This window comes from Pelodiscus sinensis, chromosome 30 (genome assembly GCF_052426305.1).
Source record: "Pelodiscus sinensis isolate ZL-2025 chromosome 30, ASM5242630v1, whole genome shotgun sequence".
NCBI lineage: Eukaryota > Metazoa > Chordata > Testudines > Trionychidae > Pelodiscus > Pelodiscus sinensis.
Window position 1 is genome coordinate 15,667,825 of NC_143081.1, and position 19,676 is coordinate 15,687,500.

A 19,676-nucleotide genomic window follows, 5' to 3' on the forward strand; every position below is an offset into this window, starting at 1 on the left:
GTGCAGAGTCCTGCCCTTGGGATGGAAGAATCCCAAGCATTGGAACAGGCTGGGGACCGACTGGCTAAGCAGCAGTTCTGCAGAAAAGAACCTGGGGGTTACAGTGGGTGAGAAGCTGGAGATGAGTCACCAGGCGCCCTTGTAGCCAAGCAGGCTAATGGCACATTGGGAGGAGCATTTCCAGCAGATCCAGGGAAGTGATTATTCCCCTTTATTCGGCGCTGGGGAGGCCACGTCTGGAGTGTTGTGTCCAGTTCTGGGCCCCCCACTACAGGAAGGACGTGGGCGCATTGGAGAGGGTCCAGCGGAGGCGACCAAAATGATTGGGGGGCTGGAGCACATGACTTATAAGGAGCGGCTGAGGGATTTGGGCTTGTTCAGTCTGCAGAAGAGCAGAGTGAGGGGGGATTTGAGAGCAGCCTGCAACTCCCTGCAGGGGGGTCCAGAGAGGCTGGCGAGAGGCTGTTCTCAGTGGGGGCGGATGCAGAACAAGGAGCAATGGGCTCAAGGCGCAGTGGGGCAGGTCTAGGTTGGACATTAGGAAAATCTCTTTCCCGAGGCGGGTGGGGAAGCGCTGGGCTGGGTTCCCGGGGGGGGGGGGGGGGGGGGGGGGTGGAATCTCCATCCCTAGGGGTGTTTCAGTCCCTGGCAAGGCTAAATCCCCACTCTGGCACATGAATGCAGAAGTGGGGGCCCCGCAGGAGTCCCCCCAAAAGGCTAGACACAGGTAACCCCTTAGTCCCCAGGCTGCTGGCTAGCTCTCACGGTGGCGACAGTCCTGGCTGGGATGGCCGAGTTGGGGTGGGTCCTGTTTTGGGCAGGGGGCCGGCCTCGATGACTCCCGGGGTCTCGGCCCTCCCTGGGGTTCGGGTTGTTGCCGCGGTGACACAAAAGGCGAATGCAGCCGGAGCAAGGAGCTGTGTAATGATTTCAGTAACAGTCGTGACTTGAGCAGTAGTGATCCTCGCACGAGCACTCGTGCGCCAGGTGTTACACGCCCTGGGGAGCACCCTGCCCCCCCAGGCCTCAGCCGACGACGTCCCGCAGGGCGGGAGGCAGGTCGGGGAAGACAAAGCGATAGCCGCTCTCCAGGGTGCGCCGCGGCGCCACCCGCTGGCCCTCCAGCAGCATGACGGCCCGCTCGGGCCCGAAGACGGCTTGCACGGCCCAGGTGGGCAAGGGCAGGCGGGCCGGGCGCCCCAGGGCCGCGCCCAAGGCCCGGGCAAAGTCGGCGTTGGAGGTGCCGGGCGAGGCCGGGGACACCCCGTTGAGGACCCCGCGCACGCCCTCCGTCTCCAGGGCGTGGCACACGATGCCGGCCGCGTCCCGGGCATGGACCCAGGGGAAGGGCTGCTGGCCCGAGCCCACCGGGCCCCCCAGCCCCAGGCGGAAGGGCCAGAGCATCTGGGCCACGGCGCCTCCGCCCCGGCCCAGCACCACACCTGTGGGGAGAGCAGAGTCAGAGACCCCGGAGCCAGCCCCCAGCAACCTCCTGAGCCCCGTCCCCTCCCCCCCAGAACCAGCCAGCCCCACATTCCCTCCCCCCCCTCGGAGCCAGCGTCGCCTCCCCCCAGAACCAGCCAGCCCCCCCATTCCCTCCCCCCCCTCGGAGCCAGCGTCGCCTCCCCCCAGAACCAGCCAGCCCCCCCATTCCCTCCCCCCCCTCGGAGCCAGCGTCGCCTCCCCCCAGAACCAGCCAGCCCCCCCATTCCCTCCCCCCCTCGGAGCCAGCGTCCCCTCCCCCCAGAACCAGCCAGCCCCCCCATTCCCTCCCCCCCTCGGAGCCAGCGTCCCCTCCCCCCACAACCAGCCAGCCCCCCCATTCCCTCCCCCCACAGAGCCAGCGTCCCCTCCCTTCCAGAACCAGCCAGCCCCCCCATTCCCTCCCCCCACAACCAGTCAGCCCCCCCATTCCCTCCCCCCACGGAGCCAGCGTCCCCTCCCCCCCACAACCAGCCAGCCCCCCCATTCCCTCCCCCCACGGAGCCAGCCCCCCCATTCCCTCCCCCCACGGAGCCAGCGTCCCCTCCCCCCCAGAACCAGCCCCCCCAACCTCATTCCCTACTCCCAGAGCCCTCTTCCCCCCCCCTTCAGAACCAGCCCCACTGCCCCTCCCCCCAGACGCTCGCACCCGGACGCACCGGATCTCACCACCGCCTGCCGGGTGCCCTCCCCAGGGACCTTGGCCGCCGCCTCCCAGGCGCTCACCAGGCGCGAGAAGAAGTCGAAGTCGCCGCCGGGACTCTCCTCGGTGTACTCGGCCGTGAGGCTGGGGGGGTAATACCCTGCCGGGCAGCGGGCGGGGTCTGTAGTGCCCGCCAGTGTCCCCAGCCCCTCACTGACATCCCCTCCACCACCGCCCCCACGCCCTGAGGTGGGGGGACGGACTATTTTCCCTCCCGCTCTGACGGCGGAAGGCTACAGTTTCACAAGCGATTGGCCTGGGACTACTTTCCCCCCCTCCCAATGGCGGAAGAACATCAGTGTCACCAGAGCTTTGGCCTGGAGCGTCAGGAGGTGGGACTATATTTTCCTTCTCCGTAGCGGAAGGATCGTATTACGGGACACCGCGCTGCGCCCCAGGTCCCTGCTCACTAGTCGCGGAAGAACCCCATAAGGGCTGTGCATTGTCCCTGGGGGGCGGAGGGCTATCTGCTCAGTGGCGGAAGGACACTTTTTGTAAGTGTGTGCTCCACCCACGGCTAATTCTTCCCCTCTCTATACAACGGCGGAAGCACACTTGTTCCACAAACTGCTGCGATCGGGCCTCTCGCGAATGGGGACTATTTTCCCTCCCTGGTGGAAGCACACCAGTGTCAGAGGATGCTGTCAAGGGCGGGGCATGAGCGGGGGACTATTTTCTCTCGGTGGCGGAAGGACACTATGCTTTTATGCGAGGTTAGGCCTATTTTTCCCTTAGTCGCAACAGGCGACTCCGCCCAAGGACGATGTCACCTGGCGGAAGGATACCACAGGCGGGGCTGGTGCAAGCTGTGATGTGGCCATGTGCAATAAATACCTACGCCAGTGACGAGGACCCAGGCGCGGGGCGGCCGCTCGGCCCCGGAAATGGCCTTGGCTAAGGCCTTGGTGGTCTCCACCCGGCTGGCGACCACAACCCGGCGGAAGGCGTCATTCCACCTGCGGGAGGGAGCACAAAGGGATCACGTCCGGCCACCCCCCAGTCTCCTCTGCCAATCCCAGCCCAGCCAACACCTATTTATACCCTATTTAGTGCAACCCCCTAAACCTTCCCCCTGAAACAGCGGCCCGGGAGGAGAAAAGTTCCTAGCGGAAGTTTCACACTGACCAAGGCCCCTCTGCAGCTCCCAAAGGAGAGTTACCCTGCCCTCCCCCAGGCTGTCGGGGGGGTGGGAGTGTGATAAATCACCCCCCCAGCTATGGGAGGCAGGATGCTCACCCCCACAGACTTCCCAGAAGCAGGTGGGGCAAAGTGTCCCCGCACCAGGGTACGTTTGTGGCTGGCCGTGGGGTGCCTGGAGGGTGCGGATGACCCCACATGGGTGTCCAGGTGCAACAGGGCTGCTAGCATCAGTGAAACAAGAGGCCGGACATTGGGCAATGCCATTTATACCCCCCCCCAGTGCACTCTCCTCATCCTTCCCCCGGGAAACACGACCCCAGACAAGAAAGGTTCTGAGTGATATTTATGTTTCAACCCCCGCCAATATGCCCTCAATTTGCAGGACGCACCCCCCCCACACACATCCTGCCCCCTCCCCATTGTATTACAGGAGAACAGGGAGAGACCAAGTCACTCCCCATCTGCACTTTCCTGAAGGGCTGTGTCACATCACTGGATTTTAGGGGGATCAGGCAGGTCACTGCTGCACCCAAAGGTTAGGGGGTGTTTGCCCCAAGTCTGTACAAAGGGGGCCATGTGGGGTGTCAAATGAAAGCTTCTGTCCTACTGATTCTGCGTGTGCTACTCGTGTGCGGTCTGCGTGTGGAGTGATGAATACGGACTCTGTGCTGATACTGGCCTGGACGGCCTGTTGTAAAGGCCAATTGTGCAATTTGACTGCGCTAATTAGCGAGGCTCCAGGGACACTGGCTCTCAGGGTGCCCAGTTCACACCTGAGGGATGCGTCTGGAAACCTGCAAACCAGCCAGGGCAGAATGGCTGCCGGCACGTGAACCGGAGAGAGGGCCCCACCATGCGCCCTGCTCTGGCCAGGAGCACGCCAGGAGAGGTCTATACGGCCAGGAGGCAACTCCATCTTGTCTTCTGCTCCGGATCCCAGAGGCAGCCGCGCGAGGGACAGAGCCGGGCAGGGTGGCCGACCCGTCCTGACGTAGGAGGGGCACCAGAGACGGCTAAGCCGGCAGCTTGGAACATCCCTGCTAGAGCCTGAGTCGAGAACTGGGGGATTCGGTGCATGTCACTATTCTCCTTAACAACTTTCCTCTCCCCCTTTTCTTTCTTTTAGTAATAAACCCTTAGATGGTAGATGCTAAAGGACTGGCCCAGCGTGATTTGTGGGTAAGATCCAGAGTGTGAACGACCAGGGATCCGTGGCTGGTTCTTTGGGACCGAGAGGACCCGTTGGGGGTAGGTGGGATCAGGTTCTACAGCCCCTCACCTGTGTGGGGTCCGGGGCGGATTGGGTTAGGGGGAGCTGGGGTGTCCGAGGGGTTTTGCTCAGGAGGCTTCTGGCCGGCCAGATTGGCTGGAGCGCTCGGTGCGACTGGCGTGTGGGCTGTGGGGAAGGTCTCCAGTCCGGGGCTGTACGGAGCCCTGGGTTTGAGCCATTCGCCCGGAGCGGACGCCCCCGGTGGTGCCCAGACTCGGCCCGTCGCAGGGATCCCTTCCCCCTCCAAAGCCCCAGGCGCACCTGCGAAGGGGGTTGAGGACGTTCTCCCCGGCCAGGTTCACCACAGCGTCGCAAGGGGGCAGGCTGGAGCGGGACAGCTCGTCCTGGGGAGACGGGAGAGAAACGGTTCCCCGCGCCGCTCAGTTTTCCCCGCTCGCCCCCTGGCCAGCCCCCCGTCTCCTCCCCCCACCGCCTGGCCGGTCCCCCGTCTCCTCCCCCCACCCCCCGGCCAGCCCCCCCCCCGTCTCCTTCTCCCCTCCCCCGGCCAGCCCCCCCCCGTCTCCTTCTCCCCTCCCCCGGCCCCCTCGCCTAGGGCAATACGTCAGTGCCTGCCTGACCCCTGCGGTTCGAGCCCTGGAGCATGCGGGTGGGGGGCGGATTGCACCCAGCACGAGAGGAGGGGGAGGGAGGGGCTGGAGCCGCGCACTGACCCCCGGGACAGGGAGGGAACCGGTCCATGAGCGAGTGGACCCCCCGCCCCTGGGCTGCCCCATGCACCCCACACCCCTGGAGCCCCCCACCCCCGAGCACCTACCCAGGTGATGCGGTCGGGCCCCGGCCGGCGGGAGACATGGGTCACCTCGTGCCCCCGGCTCCGCAGCAGCTGGGTCAAGGCTCCGCCCACAAAGCCGGTCCCGCCCCCTGGGTTAGAGACACTTGCAGGAGCTGGGGCCCTTCTTTCTCCACCCACAGCCCAGCCCTGCCCCCCAGCCCTGCCAGTGCCCCCCAGCTCCTGCCGGTGCCCCCCAATCCCACCCCATAGCCCCTGCCCCCCAGCCCTGCCGGTGCCCCTCACTCCTGCCCCCCAGCCCCTGCCAGTGCCCCTAACTCCTGCCCCCCAGCCCCTGCCGGTGCCCCTCACTCCTGCCCCCCAGCTCCTGCCGGTGCCCCCCAATCCCACCCCATAGCCCCTGCCCCCCAGCCCTGCCGGTGCCCCCCAATCCCACCCCATAGCCCCTGCCCCCCAGCCCTGCCGGTGCCCCCCAATCCCACCCCATAGCCCCTGCCCCCCAGCCCTGCCGGTGCCCCTCACTCCAGCCCCCCAGCCTGCCAGGGCGATCCGGGTGGTGCACAGCCCCACACCTCTCAGTGCACAGAGCAAAATTCATTCCGCACGTGGGTGGAAAACTTGTGGGGGGGCATCGCCCCGCCCGGGGGGGCTCAGCCCCCAGCCCCGATGCACGGCCCGGCCGAGGCGCTGGGGGGCCGCGCAGGCGCAGTAGCGCTGCAATTAGCGCCCCCCGCGATTGCTGGCCCCCGCCCCGCACTCACCCACCAGCACCCGCATGGCCGGGCTGGGCGCGCATGCGCGTGCGGAGACCCCGGCCGGCGGCTGCCCAAGCGCGGACACGCATGCGCAGCTGTCTGGAGCGGGGAGGGAGGGGTGAAGGGAGGAGCGCGGCTGGATTTAAAGGGACCGCGCCCCGTTCCACACACCGCCGGGTTAACCCCTTCGCGCCCAGCGGCCAGGCTCCGCCCAGGGGGCGGGGCAAAGACGGGGGGAGGGGCGATCTGGAGGTCAGGGAATGGGGCGGGGGCTGCAGATGGAGACCAGGCCAGGGCTTAGCCGCCTGGAGGGAGGGGTGTATTTTGGGGGGTGTTTGGGGAGGGGTGGGTGGATGCAGGGCTCTGTTTGGGGAGGGAGGGGTGTATTTTGGGGAGTGTTTGGGGAGGGGTGGGTGGATGCAGGCCTCTGTTTGGGGAGGGAGGGGTGTATTTTGGGGGGTGTTTGGGGAGGGGTGGGTGGATGCAGGGCTCTGTTTGGGGAGGGAGGGGTGTATTTTGGGGGGTGTTTGGGGAGAGTGGGTGGATGCAGCCGTCTGTTTGGGGAGGTGTGGGTCCCATAAATAAATGAGGGATTCTTTTTCCTACTCCTTAGGGTTTTTTTTTCCTTCTGAGCCCCCATACCTAGGGCTAGAAACGATTTTCATTTGTATTTTACTAATACATGTGACTCCAGGAGCAGGATCCTTTAAAAACAACTCACCAGAGATTTGGGATCAACCAACCAACCAACCTTCGCAAAAGAAATGCAATGAACCGCCCCCTCCCCTGCCCCCGCTTCATTCTGGTTTAGTGCTTCTCTGGCCTTGCTGTGGTACCCCGGCCTTGGGCGCAAAGCTTCTAAGTTCTCCCTGTTCCTCGGTGGAAGAGAGAGATGCACGGTGGTTGTCCCCCTCGGTAACATAGAAAATACACAACATTGTTTTTGTTAAGTACAAGCAGTGGGATTTAAGCGGTTGCAAGTGAAAACGGACAGGCCAAAGTGAGTCTGAGTACAAGTGAAAATACACAAAGCTCGTCTGCAGCGCTCACACTAATCCACTAAGAAACTCGCCACAAGCACGTTCGTCCCTGCGTCGTTGTTCTAAACATCACTTTCATAAGCCAAACCGCCGCCTAGCCGGGGCCAGATCTCTCCCCTTGTTCACAGTTAGATTTTGCTGCAAGTATCTTAGCTGACTCCCCTCTTGTGGCCGGGTCACATGCCTTTCGCGGACCAGCCACAGTCTGGGTTTACAGACAGAGGAGCCTAGTCACAGGTGGTTGGTTTGATCACTGAGTCATGAAGATCTTCAATTACCCCTGAAGGCCTCGTTAGCACGTTCAGAGTGAAAACCAGAGTCACACCTCTGATTTCTAGCTGCACAGGCGAGAATGCTGCACGCACAGGAAGCGGAGACAGGCCTCCCGCAGGTTACAACTTTGAAATCGATGAATTACATGATGCCTCTTATGTAAAAAGCGCCCAGACGCCACAGTGATGGGCGGCAGCAGAGAACCCCAAGGAAGGCGTGAGGTCCGTGGGCCTCTCTCACGGCCGGAGCAGGCGCATCTCTCGCCTAATCCAGGGGACGAATTTAGCGATCCACGTGTACACCGCCGGCGGGGAGCCGTTGATATTCCCATAGGAGACGAGGCCCTGGGGGACCCGGTTGCACACCAGGGGGCCCCCAGAATCCCCCTTCAAAGGCAAGAGAGAAACGAGACACCTTAGAGGCTCAATCAGTGCCCCACCCCCGCCCCCGCAGCAAAACTTGCCGTAATGCAGAAGAGGAACACAAGGCTGAGAGGGGCTAGAAAGCGCAATGGGGCAGGGGCCTGGCCTGTCTATGGGAGGGCAGCTCCCCTCCGGCCCCAGGGCAGGGTCTGGCTTGCTCGGAGGTGGGAAGGGGGCAGGGGGCTGGTCCTCTCTAGGGAACTCGAGGGGGGGGAGTGGGCTGGACAGATGGTATGTACCCGGAAAGCCGACCCCCGCTGGAAGGGGCTCCCCGCACACAGCATGCTGTCCTCCCTGTAGCCGGCGCAGTACATGGTGCACGTGTCGTTATCCTGCACCTCCACCTCCACCTCGTGCAGCGTGTTCGGGGCCACGAGGGCAGCTGGGCTCCTGAGTCCCCAGCCGGCCACCAGGCACGTCTGCCCCGGCCTGACGGCAGAGCGCACCGAGGGCAAGGCCAGCGGCTTCACCTCCTCGGTCACCACCACCGGCTGCTCCAGCTGCAACGGGGAGAGCCCGATCGCACAGGGCACGAGAACCCGCAGGGCCCTCACGAGATCGTCCCGTCCCGTCCCCGGTCCTTCCGGCAGGGCCAAGCACCACAGACCAGTCGTTCCCAAACGTTTCAGCATCACACCGAGTTTTGAGAAACCGTCACGCCCCCCCCCCCCCCCCCCCCCTCCAATAGAAGCAAAACTGGTTGAGCAAAGAAAACAAATAGGAACTGAACTGGGCCAAAAAACAAAAATAGCAGCCGGACTTACGCAGAGGTGGTTGATGCAGGGGACGGGGGTGAGGGGCTGGGTCACCTCGCACCCCCGCCCCGTAATTTCTTCATGCCCCCTGGGGGGTACGCCCCCCAGTTTGGGAACCCATGGTCTAGAGACCAGGCGTGTGTCCAACCTGCTCTTCAACGTCTCCAGAGACGGGGATTCCACAACCTCCCTGGGCAATTTATTCCAGTGTTTGACCACCCGGACAGGCAGGAAGTTTTCCCTAATGTCCAACCTAAACCTCCCTTGCTGCAGTTCAAGCCCATTGCTCCTTGTCCTGTCCTCAGCGGCCAAGGGGAACAATTCCCCCCCCTCCTTGCTATGACACCCTTTCAGATACCTGAAAACGGCTTCATGTCCCCTCCCAGTCTGCTCCTTTCTAAAGAAGCCAAATTCTCCAGCCTTCCCCCCTAGCTCCTGTTCTCCAGACCCGTCATCACTCTCTGGACCCTCTCCAGTTTCTCCACATCTGTCCTGACGTGTGGGGCCCAGAACTGGACACAAGACTCCAGATGTGGCCCCGTCTGCATCGAGCCCCCCCCCCTCGCCCCGGGGGATCTGCTGGTACCTGCAGGAGCAGCAGGTCGTGGGTGAGGGGCTCCGGAGTGAATTCGGGGTGGGGGATGGTGCGCTGCACCCACAGGCGCTGCTGGGAGTCCTCCGCCGCGCTGAGGTCGTGGGCCCCCAGGGTGACTCTGATGTTGCTGGTCAATGGGGAAGAGAATGACATGGAGCCGGTGGGGACCCCCATCGGGGTCTCTCCCATCGGGGCAGCTCTGAGCTGCAAGGCCCCCCAGGGACAAGGCTGCCTGCATTGCTGTCCAGGACTCCTGGGACCCGGCCTATCCTCCCGGCAAGCGGGGAGCTGAGATTTCAGGCCTTGGGGGGCACCGCCCCCAGCCTGGGCTTCGCTCCCTCGCCCCACTTACCATGCGATGCAGCCGCAGTGAGCCGCCGTCAGCACAAAGTCCTTCTTCACCAGCAGCCCTCCGCACCGGCCGGTGACCGCCTGGGCCTTCCACACCTCCACGTAGGCCATGTAGGGCCGGGAGTGCGGCCGGGACGCCCGCCCCCCAATGATCCGCCCTGCAAAAACAACCCCGCTCATCCAGAGCCAGTGGGGTGGGGGTGTGACGGTGCGTCGGGGATCCCCGTCTCCTGCACCTCATAGTGGCAGGAACAGACGCCCCCAGCCAGTAGAACAGAGGGAGTTTATTGCTTCTCCAGGATACAGCCCAGCACAGATGTCATCTGGTTCCAGGGCCGGCCTAGGATGCCTCAGCCCCCTTGAGATGGGGGAGCCTGGGCCCCTAAATCCCAGCCCCTTGCTCAGGCTGCCTCCTCCATGATACGAGACAGAAACTAAAAACCTCTTTTCTAGCCCTGCCCAGTGCAGGTCTCCACCTTCCTCCCTTTGGGTCTGTCTACACTACAAAGTTAATTCGAATTAACAGCCGTTACTTCAAATTAACTTTGCTAGGCACTAAACAGGCAAACCGCTAGTTGGAACTTAATTCGAACTAGCAGAGCGCTTAATTCGAACTAGGTAAACCACATCCCACGAGGACTAAGCCTTGTTCCAATTAAGTAGTTGGAATTAAGGGCTGTGTAGCCACTTAATTCGAACTAGTGGGAGGCTAGCCCTCCCCAGGTTTCCCTGGTGGCCACTCTGGGCACCACCGGGGAAACTCGTCTGCCCCCCTCCCGGCCCCGGACTCCTTAAAGGGGCACGGGCTGGCTACGGTGCCTGTGCCAGGTGCAAGCCTGCCAGCACCCAGCCAGCAGACCCTGCACCTGGCACGACTCGAGCCAGCCACCCACTGCCACCCAGCCCTCCCCCTCTTCCCGGGACCAGGCTGGCGGCTCCCAGGAGCCTGCCAGGGGCCACAAGAGGCGGTCGCCCACCTGGTCTAGTGCGGACATCGTGGACCTCATCCAGGTTTGGGGGGAGGCCTCCAACGTCCACGATCTCCGCACTAGGCACAGGAAAGTGGCCGTCTAGGGCAGGAGAGCTGCCAGCCTGGCCACCCAGGAGCAGGTTTGCATGAAAATCAAGGTGGTCCACTGAGACCCCCGACCCTGAGCCCTGAGCTTACAATGGCCGTCCTGGGTCAGACCAAAGGTCCATCTAGCCCAGTAGCCTGTCTGCCGACAGCGGCCAACCCTAGGTACCCTGGAGGGGATGGACCAAAGACAGTGACCAAGCCATTTGTCTCGTGCCATCCCTCTCCAGCCTTCCACAAACTTTGGGCAGGGACAACACTCCTACCCCCTGGCTAATAGCACTCCATGGACCCAACCTCCATGACTTGATCTCACGTCCCTTTAAACTCTGTTCTAGTTCTAGCCTTCACAGCCTCCTGCAGCAAGAAGTTCCACAGGTTGACTCTTTGCTTTGTGAAGAAGAACTTTCTGTTACTCGTTTGAAGCCTGCTACCCATTCCTTTCCTTTGGTGTCCTCTAGTCCTTCTATTACGGGAACTCATGAAGAACTTTTCTGAATGCACCGTCTCCACCCAACTCCTGCTTTTAGAGACCTCTATCCTGTCCCCCCTCCGTCTCCTCTTTTCTAAGCTGAGAAGTCCCAGTCTCTTTAGCCTCTCTTCATATGGGACCTGTTCCAAACCCCTGATTTTTTTAGTTGCCCTCCCCTCTCCCACCCTCTCTCTTCCCCTCTCCCACCTCCTTTTCCCAGTCTCCCCGAGTTCTGTTCAATAAAAGAGTTTCTATTTTTGAACACACGTGTCCTTTATTTTGTACATCAGGAAGGGGGGCTAGGGAGGGGTCAGTGGAAGGAGGTGAGGGAGGAATGGGGTACGAGCCCCCGATGGGGAGGACTGGGCTGGCTCTGCGGGCTTCTGGGGGTGGAAGCTCTCCTGCAGCCCCCCAATTGCCCCCTCTCCCCAGATGGCAGCCTGCGGCAAGTGCAGCCGGGCTGATGGCCGAGTGCTGTGATGTGCCGAGTGTGGGCACTCAGGGCACTCCAAGCCAGGACTGCTTTGCAAGCGGGGCACCCCTGAGAACTGTCTTTCCGGGGTGGGGGTCGGGTCCCTTTAAGCACAGCCCTCGGCTAGCCTGAGACAGCATCTCCACGCTCTAAGTCCTCCTCTGATGCCCTGCTGGCACTGCTTCCGGCCAGCCTTAAGTCCTGTTCAGGGTCCACTCTGTGTGGACATGCTAGTTCGAATTAGAAAAAAGCTAATTCGAACTAGTTTTTAAGTCTGGATGCGCTAATTCGAATTAGCTTAGTTTGAATTAGTGCTGTATTGTAGACAGACCCTTTGTCTCTCCCTGGATGTCTGGGTCAATCCACATTTGGGAGAGTCGGTGAGAATCTCCCCTCCCAGCGCAGAGGGAAGTGGGGTCACAAAGCAGACAGCCCCCCACTGTGTCACACGGGGCTTGGATGGGATCAGAACCCCCCACCCGCCGCACGCTGGTCTCAGGCTGGGCCACTCCCGACTTCTAACTCAACTTGTCCAGTTGCCGTCCATAGTGAACCAGGACAGTAATGAGCAGCAAACGACGTGTTCTCAGAGGATACCTCATCCCTCAACACACATGTGCAAAGTCTATTAGGGTATGTCTACACTACCCCCCTAGTTCGAACTAGGGGGGTAATGTATGCATACCGAACGTGCTAATGAAGCCTGGGATTTGAATTTCCCGGGCTTCATTAGCATAAAGCTGGCGCCGCCATTTTTAAAAGCCGGCTAGTGCGAACCCCGTGCCGCGTGTAGCCGCGCAGCTCGGGGTTCGCACTAGCCGGCTTTTAAAAATGGCGGCGCCAGCTTTATGCTAATGAAGCCCGGGAAATTCAAATCCTGGGCTTCATTAGCAAGTTCGGTATGCATACATTACCCCCCTAGTTCGAACTAGGGGGGTAGTGTAGACATACCCTTAGAACAGGGGCACTGGACTGTATTGTGAGATAGATAGATAGATAGAGGAGGTGTGTGGGGATAGATAGATAGATAGATAGATAGATAGATAGATAGATAGAGGAGGTGTGTGGGGATAGATAGATAGATAGATAGATAGATAGATAGATAGATAGAGAGGGGGTGTGGGGATAGATAGATAGATAGATAGATAGATAGATAGATAGATAGATAGATAGATAGATAGATAGATAGAGGGAGTGTGTGGGGATGGATAGATAGATAGATAGATAGATAGATAGATAGATAGATAGATAGATAGATGACCTGTGACACTTCTCCCCTGGGGATTGTGAAGACGGGACTCTCGCAGAAGTGCTAGAGAAATGTGCCCAGGTCATGTCCATCAGTGGCTGTTAGCCCGGCTGGGCAGGGAGGGTCCCTGGTCTCTCTGTCAGGGCTGGGAATGGGCGACAGGGGAGGGGTCACTGGATGGTTCCCTGTTCTGTTCCCTTCCTCTGGGGCACCTGGCGCTGGCCACTGCGGCCGACAGGACACTGGGCTGGACCGGCCTTCGGTCTGACCCGGTCTGGCCACTCTTACATCTCCTGGTGGCCCCAGATAAAGTGTCTCCCTCCCCCAGCTACCCCAGGTGCATCAGGGCCAGGGTGAATCCAGCCCCCAGGGGACCCCTGGCCTGTTCCTCTCCCCCCCACTCACCAGCGTGGGCCCAGAGGGGCAGGAGGGCGGCTGCCGGCAGCAGGAGCAGCAGCAGCAGCAGCATGCTCAGCTCAGCTCAGCTCAGGTGCGTCTGACTCGCCTCCCAGGAAACCTCAGGCCACAGGGAGCTGTGGGCCCCACTATGTCACGTCCCCTGGCCCTGGGAACTCAGCCCCTCGGCCGTTCTCAGCCTCCTCCGCCCGGCCCCTCGCCTCTCCTCCTCGCCGTCGGCGCCCGTCGCTCACGGCTCCGACCCCTGGCCCGGCAGCGCCCTGAGCGGATGAGTCGCGGGCGGGTAGCTCCTCCGGGTCCCTGCTGGCTCCTCCGTTCCCGCACACCCGGGCCGGTCGCGTCCCGGCTCACGGGCTGGGCCGGTTCCCTGGTCGTGGGTCTGGGCCAGCCGGGTTCACACACGGTCTCGGCCGCAGGACCCTGGGATGGGCGGGTTGTCCGGTGGCAGCCGGGACCAGATGCATGTTTGTGGGGGCACAGCCTCCTCCATGCAAGCCCCCCCCCCGGTCTCGGCTCAAGAGGGGGGGCAGCTCCCCACTGTTCTGCCCCCCCCAGTCAGGCTCAGCTGCAGAGACCTGGCCCCAGGGACTCACCTCTCCCTTCGGTGTTGGGGGGGTTGCACCCCCAGGGCCCTGGCCACAGGTGCAGGAGGTGACGCTCTTCACACCCCAGGGCCCCCGCTCCCCACCGGCTCCCCACCGGCTCCCCACAGGCCGGGCCTACGTGACCCTGAGGCTTCCTGCCCTCCCCCCAGCAGGTGTATAAACCCCAGGGCTGTGTGGGGAGCGCGCCGCTGCCCCAGGGACACTGACGATGCTGCTGCTGCTCCTGGCTCTGCTCCTGGCCCCCGGCGCCCCTGAGGGTGAGTCTGGGGGCACCAGCCCTGAGGGAGCCCTTTGAACCCCCCGGCAAGGCCAGGCAGCTGGGCAGACTGGGGGGCTTTCTAAGGGGAGGGGGCTCGGATAGGGCACCAGCAGCTCGCCGGGACCCCGCTGGGCACCCTGGGGTGGGGAGGTCCAAGGGGGCAGCTGGAATCACGGGGGGGGGGGTGACCCTGCTCTCTGCTGGCCCCCAATTCCCGCAGCCTCACACTCTCGGGGGGACCCACAGGGGAGACCAGCGGGGGATGGGCAGCCCAGCCCCAAGTGACCCTTGCGGAGACCCGGCCTGGAGCACCCGCTGGGCCCCTGATCCCGGAGGAGTTTGAGCCACCGGCCGCCACCTCGGGCTCTGGGTATGTGCCGGTCCCTGGGGCGCTGCGGGTGGGGGGAGGGGGAAGGGGGAGAACCGGGAGGGGAAGGGAAAAGGGGGGGGCAAATTTTTCCCCTTCTGCATCAAAATGGAAGCAAGTGGGGGGGGGGACTAGAGAGCATCCCTGGCAGGCGTCAGACCCATTTCAGCGCCTCCCCTCCACTTGTGGGGAGCAGGGGCTGGTACCCCCTTGGGCCCGTCCCTCCCTCGCGGGCGCCTGACCCCCAGAGCCATGGGGGAGGGTCGGTCTCTCCCGCTGAAGCTGCTCCGCTGTGTATAAATCCTGGCGAGTCACTGGGACCCCGCGAGTGTGACTGGCTGTGCGGTCTAGTGGCTAGTGCACCCGTGGGGGGGGGCAGACCAAGGTCCCCCCCACCCGTGAACTGGAATGGCCCCTCAGGGAGATTGAGGGAGGCTCCCCGGCCATCCTGGGGCTCTGTGCTGGGGGGCAGAGGGGACCCTGCTCTGGCTGGTGGCTGGGAACCAAACCCCCACCCCTGCCCCTGCCCCTGCCCCTGCCCCTTCCCCAGGGACACAGCTGGAGGCAGGGCCTTTAACTGGTGGAGAAGGAGTCAGGGGGCGCAGTGTGAAAACTGCCCTGGGTGGGGGGTGACCAGAGGATGGGCAGGGAGGGGAGGGGGGAGCGGGAGAGAGGGAGTAGGTGGGGGAGGGGCAGGAGTGGGGGCTCTGCTGCCCCCCACGGCACCACATCCCGCCTCCCCCTGCAGCCACGTCCCCGCCACGCTCAGCGCCCCCAACGCCAGCCGCCAGGACCGGAGCCGCCCACGGAGCCACGTCCCCCCCAAGAGTCACCAGCCGGCCGGCACCCACAGGCTGGACACCAGGGTCAAAGACCTCCTGCGGCAGGTACCAGAGTCAGGGAGCCAGGACTCCTGGGGTCTCTCCCCAGCTCTGGGAGGGTAGCTGTGGCTAGTGGTTAGAGCTGGGCTCTTGGAGAAAGGTTCTCTCTCTGCTCTGGCAGCGGAGTGGGGGCCAGTGGTTAGAGCAGGGGGGCTGGGAGCCAGGCCACAATGGTCATACTGCTGGTTAGAGACCAGCTTGGATAGTGGCCACGTGTCTGGGGTTGGGAGGGGGCCTGGGGCTCTGGGGTTCAGTCTGTGTCTTAGGGTGGAGTTTGTACCCCCGTAAGGAGCGCTGAGCCCTAAACCTGGGGTGTCCCCTGGGACTTGAGCGCCCCCGTGGAACCTGAAAATGGGAGTGGGAAGCACTTCCCCCCCACCCCGCGCTGTCTCCATCCATCTCCCCCCAACCCTGCGCTGTCTCCATCCATCTCCCCCCAACCCTGCGCTGTCTCCATCCACCTCCCCCCCACCCCGCGCTGTCTCCATCCACCTCCCCCCAACCCTGCGCTGTCTCCATCCATCTCCCCCCAACCCTGCGCTGTCTCCATCCACCTCCCCCCCACCCCGCGCTGTCTCCATCCACCTCCCCCCAACCCTGCGCTGTCTCCATCCACCTCCCCCCCACCCCGCGCTGTCTCCATCCACCTCCCCCCAACCCTGCGCTGTCTCCATCCACCTCCCCCCCACCCCGCGCTGTCTCCATCCACCTCCCCCCCACCCTGCGCTGTCTCCATCCACCTCCCCCCAACCCTGCGCTGTCTCCATCCATCTCCCCCCCACCCCGCGCTGTCTCCATCCACCTCCCCCCAACCCTGCGCTGTCTCCATCCATCTCCCCCCAACCCTGCGCTGTCTCCATCCACCTCCCCCCCACCCCGCGCTGTCTCCATCCATCTCCCCCCAACCCTGCGCTGTCTCCATCCATCTCCCCCCACCCTGCGCTGTCTCCATCCATCTCCCCCAACCCTGCGCTGTCTCCATCCACCTCCCCCCCACCCCGCGCTGTCTCCATCCATCTCCCCCCAACCCTGCGCTGTCTCCATCCATCTCCCCCCACCCTGCGCTGTCTCCATCCATCTCCCCCCCACCCCGCGCTGTCTCCATCCACCTCCCCCCCACCCCGCGCTGTCTCCATCCATCTCCCCCCAACCCTGCGCTGTCTCCATCCATCTCCCCCCACCCTGCGCTGTCTCCATCCACCTCCCCCCCACCCTGCGCTGTCTCCATTCACCTCCCCCCCACCCTGCGCTGTCTCCATCCACCTCCCCCCCACCCTGCGCTGTCTCCATCCACCTCCCCCCACCCTGCGCTGTCTCCATTCACCTCCCCCCCACCCTGCGCTGTCTCCATCCACCTCCCCCCCACCCCGCGCTGTCTCCATCCACCTCCCCCCACCCTGCGCTGTCTCCATCCACCTCCCCCCCACCCTGCGCTGTCTCCATCCACCTCCCCCCCACCCTGCGCTGTCTCCATCCACCTCCCCCCACCCTGCGCTGTCTCCATCCACCTCCCCCCCACCCTGCGCTGTCTCCATTCACCTCCCCCCCACCCTGCGCTGTCTCCATCCACCTCCCCCCGTCCCACTCTGTCTCCATCCACCTCCCCCCACCCTGCGCTGTCTCCATCCACCTCCCCCCGCCCCACTCTGTCTCCATCCACCTCCCCCCACCCTGCGCTGTCTCCATCCACCTCCCCCGCCCCACTCTGTCTCCATCCACCTCCCCCCACCCTGCGCTGTCTCCATCCACCTCCCCCCGTCCCACTCTGTCTCCATCCACCTCCCCCCACCCTGCGCTGTCTCCATCCACCTCCCCCCACCCTGCGCTGTCTCCATCCACCTCCCCCCCACCCTGCGCTGTCTCCATTCACCTCCCCCCCACCCTGCGCTGTCTCCATCCACCTCCCCCCGTCCCACTCTGTCTCCATCCACCTCCCCCCACCCTGCGCTGTCTCCATCCACCTCCCCCCCGCCCCACTCTGTCTCCATCCACCTCCCCCCCCCCACTCTGTCTCCATCCACCTCCCCCCACCCTGCGCTGTCTCCATCCACCTCCCCCCGCCCCACTCTGTCTCCATCCACCTCCCCCCACCCTGCGCTGTCTCCATCCACCTCCCCCCCGCCCCACTCTGTCTCCATCCACCTCCCCCGCCCCACTCTGTCTCCATCCACCTCCCCCCACCCTGCGCTGTCTCCATCCACCTCCCCCCGCCCCACTCTGTCTCCATCCACCTCCCCCCACCCTGCGCTGTCTCCATCCACCTCCCCCCCGCCCCACTCTGTCTCCATCCACCTCCCCCCCGCCCCACTCTGTCTCCATCCACCTCCCCCCACCCTGCGCTGTCTCCATCCACCTCCCCCCCACCCCACGCTGTCTCCATCCACCTCCCCCCCACCCTGCGCTGTCTCCATCCACCTCCCCCCCACCCCACGCTGTCTCCATCCATCTCCCCCCCACCCCGCGCTGTCTCCATCCACCTCCCCCCCACCCCACGCTGTCTCCATCCACCTCCCCCCCACCCTGCGCTGTCTCCATCCACCTCCCCCCCACCCCACTCTGTCTCCATCCACCTCCCCCCGCCCCACTCTGTCTCCATCCACCTCCCCCCACCCCGCGCTGTCTCCATCCACCTCCCCCCCACCCCACTCTGTCTCCATCCACCTCCCCCCTGATGTGTAAAAGGGAAGTCAAATCCCCCGGAGCCATTGATTCCCCTATGAGGGGCACGTACAATATACATACATTGCTAATGCTTAGATATATTTGCTATTTGTATAGGAGTAAGACATGACAAAGGTCAAGGCCTGTCACAGGTAATAACTTATAATAAGGAGACGAGGGGAAGTGAAACCAGTCTTCTGTTAAGTGGAGATATGGATAGATTCCACATCCTTTAAACTTGTGAGCGGCTCAAGCAGGAAAGGAAAAAGGGAAGTATGGCTCGCCCACTGTTCAGCAAAAGTGAATGAATGTAACACAGCTGTAACTGCAAAGTCAGCAAGTAGGCACTGTATTTAACCTCATTTGGAAAATTAACCTGACCTATAGGAATGCTAAATGTCAAAAATGAAGTAACCTATCATGTTAAGGCACCTAAACCAGGAAGGATGTGAACCCTATAAGAACCCCTGCATATGAGATGTTGGGGGTCGGCTCTGATTTGAACATTGAGTTCCTTAGCTGTACCGTGGTTGCAACCAATAAACTTGAGTTGGACCCAGCCTGAAAGTGTGACTCTCTTCTTGGGGTAAATCAGACTAGCCTCCAAGGGGACGAAACCAGCAATTTATGCAACACCCCCACCCCACTCTGTCTCCATCCACCTCCCCCCCACTCCGCGCTGTCTCCATCCCCCCCCGCCCCATGCTGTCTCCATCCACCTCCCCCCCACCCCACTCTGTCTCCATCCACCTCCCCACCCGACATGGTCTCCATCTACCTCCCCTCCCACGGCAGGTGGATCCAGCGACCGACATGGCCAAGGCCCCACAAGGACTCTGGGCCGCGCTGCTGCGCCTCGTCCGGCTGGCCGGTGGCTTGCGGAAGTGCCAGACTGCAGACAGATACAAGTGGTTCCTGACACAGCACGTTGACGAGCGTGTCAGTGGGGACCCCGCTGACCCCGACTACTGCACCGAAACGATGAAGGGTCGTCGCATTAACAGACCAAAAAAGCCATGTGGCTCGAAGGGAGCAAAGTGCAAATTGACAAACACCTTCATCCTCGCCCCTGCAGACGATGTCCGGGCCGTTTGCCAGCCCGGGGGAGGGACGCACGTCGTAGACAACCTCTTCCTCAGCAAGGAGAGCTTCGACCTCACCGTCTGCCGCCGGGAGTGTCTCAGTGTCAAACCGCCCTGCGAGTACGAGGGAGAGAACATCAGAGCCAGGGTCCTGCTGGCGTGCGAAGACGAGATGCCCGTGCACTTCGAATGCCAGACTGAAGAGGAGCCGATAGCCCTTGGCCAATCCCAACCCTGACCGGGCCACGCCGCCTGGGGGCCCCCGCGCCCCACACAGCAACTGGAGCGGGGCACAGAGACCCCTGCACCCCGCTCCCCCAGCGCCCCCCATGCAGTTCTCTCCCGTGTCCCCTTGTGACTTGCTTTGGGAAACAAAGGGGAATGTCCCAGCTCTATTCCAGGGGTCAAATTGTTTCCAAATGAAGGCCAATAGTGGCTGGGGTGAGCGGTGGGGGTAAGGAGAGGCGGGTGTGTGTGACTTAGGGGAGAGGGCTGTGAGTTTTGGGGGGGCGCACGGTGGAGCTGGGGGCATGGAAGGCGAATCTGTCCTGTACCCTGGGCACCAGAGATTGGCGAGGCAGGAATGGTTAGTTCTGCCG

The 19,676-nt window shown here is 63.0% G+C and overlaps 2 protein-coding genes and 1 pseudogene across 3 annotated transcripts; 1 reads left to right on the top strand and 2 right to left on the bottom strand.

Annotated features, from left to right (window-relative positions):
• Positions 1-903: 903 nt before the first annotated feature.
• Positions 904-6,231, bottom strand: SDR39U1 (short chain dehydrogenase/reductase family 39U member 1). 2 transcript variants are annotated; one of them, XM_089774338.1, is made up of 6 exons: positions 6,108-6,231; positions 5,371-5,477; positions 4,857-4,939; positions 3,020-3,141; positions 2,142-2,285; positions 904-1,442 (listed from the first exon to the last, which is right to left on the bottom strand). In XM_089774338.1, the coding sequence occupies exons 1-6, from the start codon at positions 6,121-6,123 to the stop codon at positions 1,027-1,029; spliced, it is 888 nt and encodes a 295-aa protein (XP_089630464.1). In that variant the 5' UTR covers positions 6,124-6,231; the 3' UTR covers positions 904-1,026. The 2 variants fall into 2 exon arrangements, with proteins under 2 accessions (XP_089630464.1, XP_089630463.1); XM_089774337.1 differs by having other exon boundaries at positions 6,112-6,157.
• Positions 6,232-6,732: 501 nt separating this feature from the next.
• LOC142821350 (cathepsin G-like) lies at positions 6,733-13,928 on the bottom strand. The gene is made up of 5 exons (XM_075912240.2): positions 13,211-13,928; positions 9,539-9,695; positions 9,178-9,313; positions 8,076-8,336; positions 6,733-7,800 (listed from the first exon to the last, which is right to left on the bottom strand). The coding sequence occupies exons 1-5, from the start codon at positions 13,272-13,274 to the stop codon at positions 7,651-7,653; spliced, it is 768 nt and encodes a 255-aa protein (XP_075768355.2). The 5' UTR covers positions 13,275-13,928; the 3' UTR covers positions 6,733-7,650.
• A 4,851-nt stretch (positions 13,929-18,779) lies between these two features.
• LOC142821351 (ribonuclease pseudogene) lies at positions 18,780-19,324 on the top strand (annotated as a pseudogene).
• The last annotated feature ends 352 nt before the right edge of the window (positions 19,325-19,676 follow it).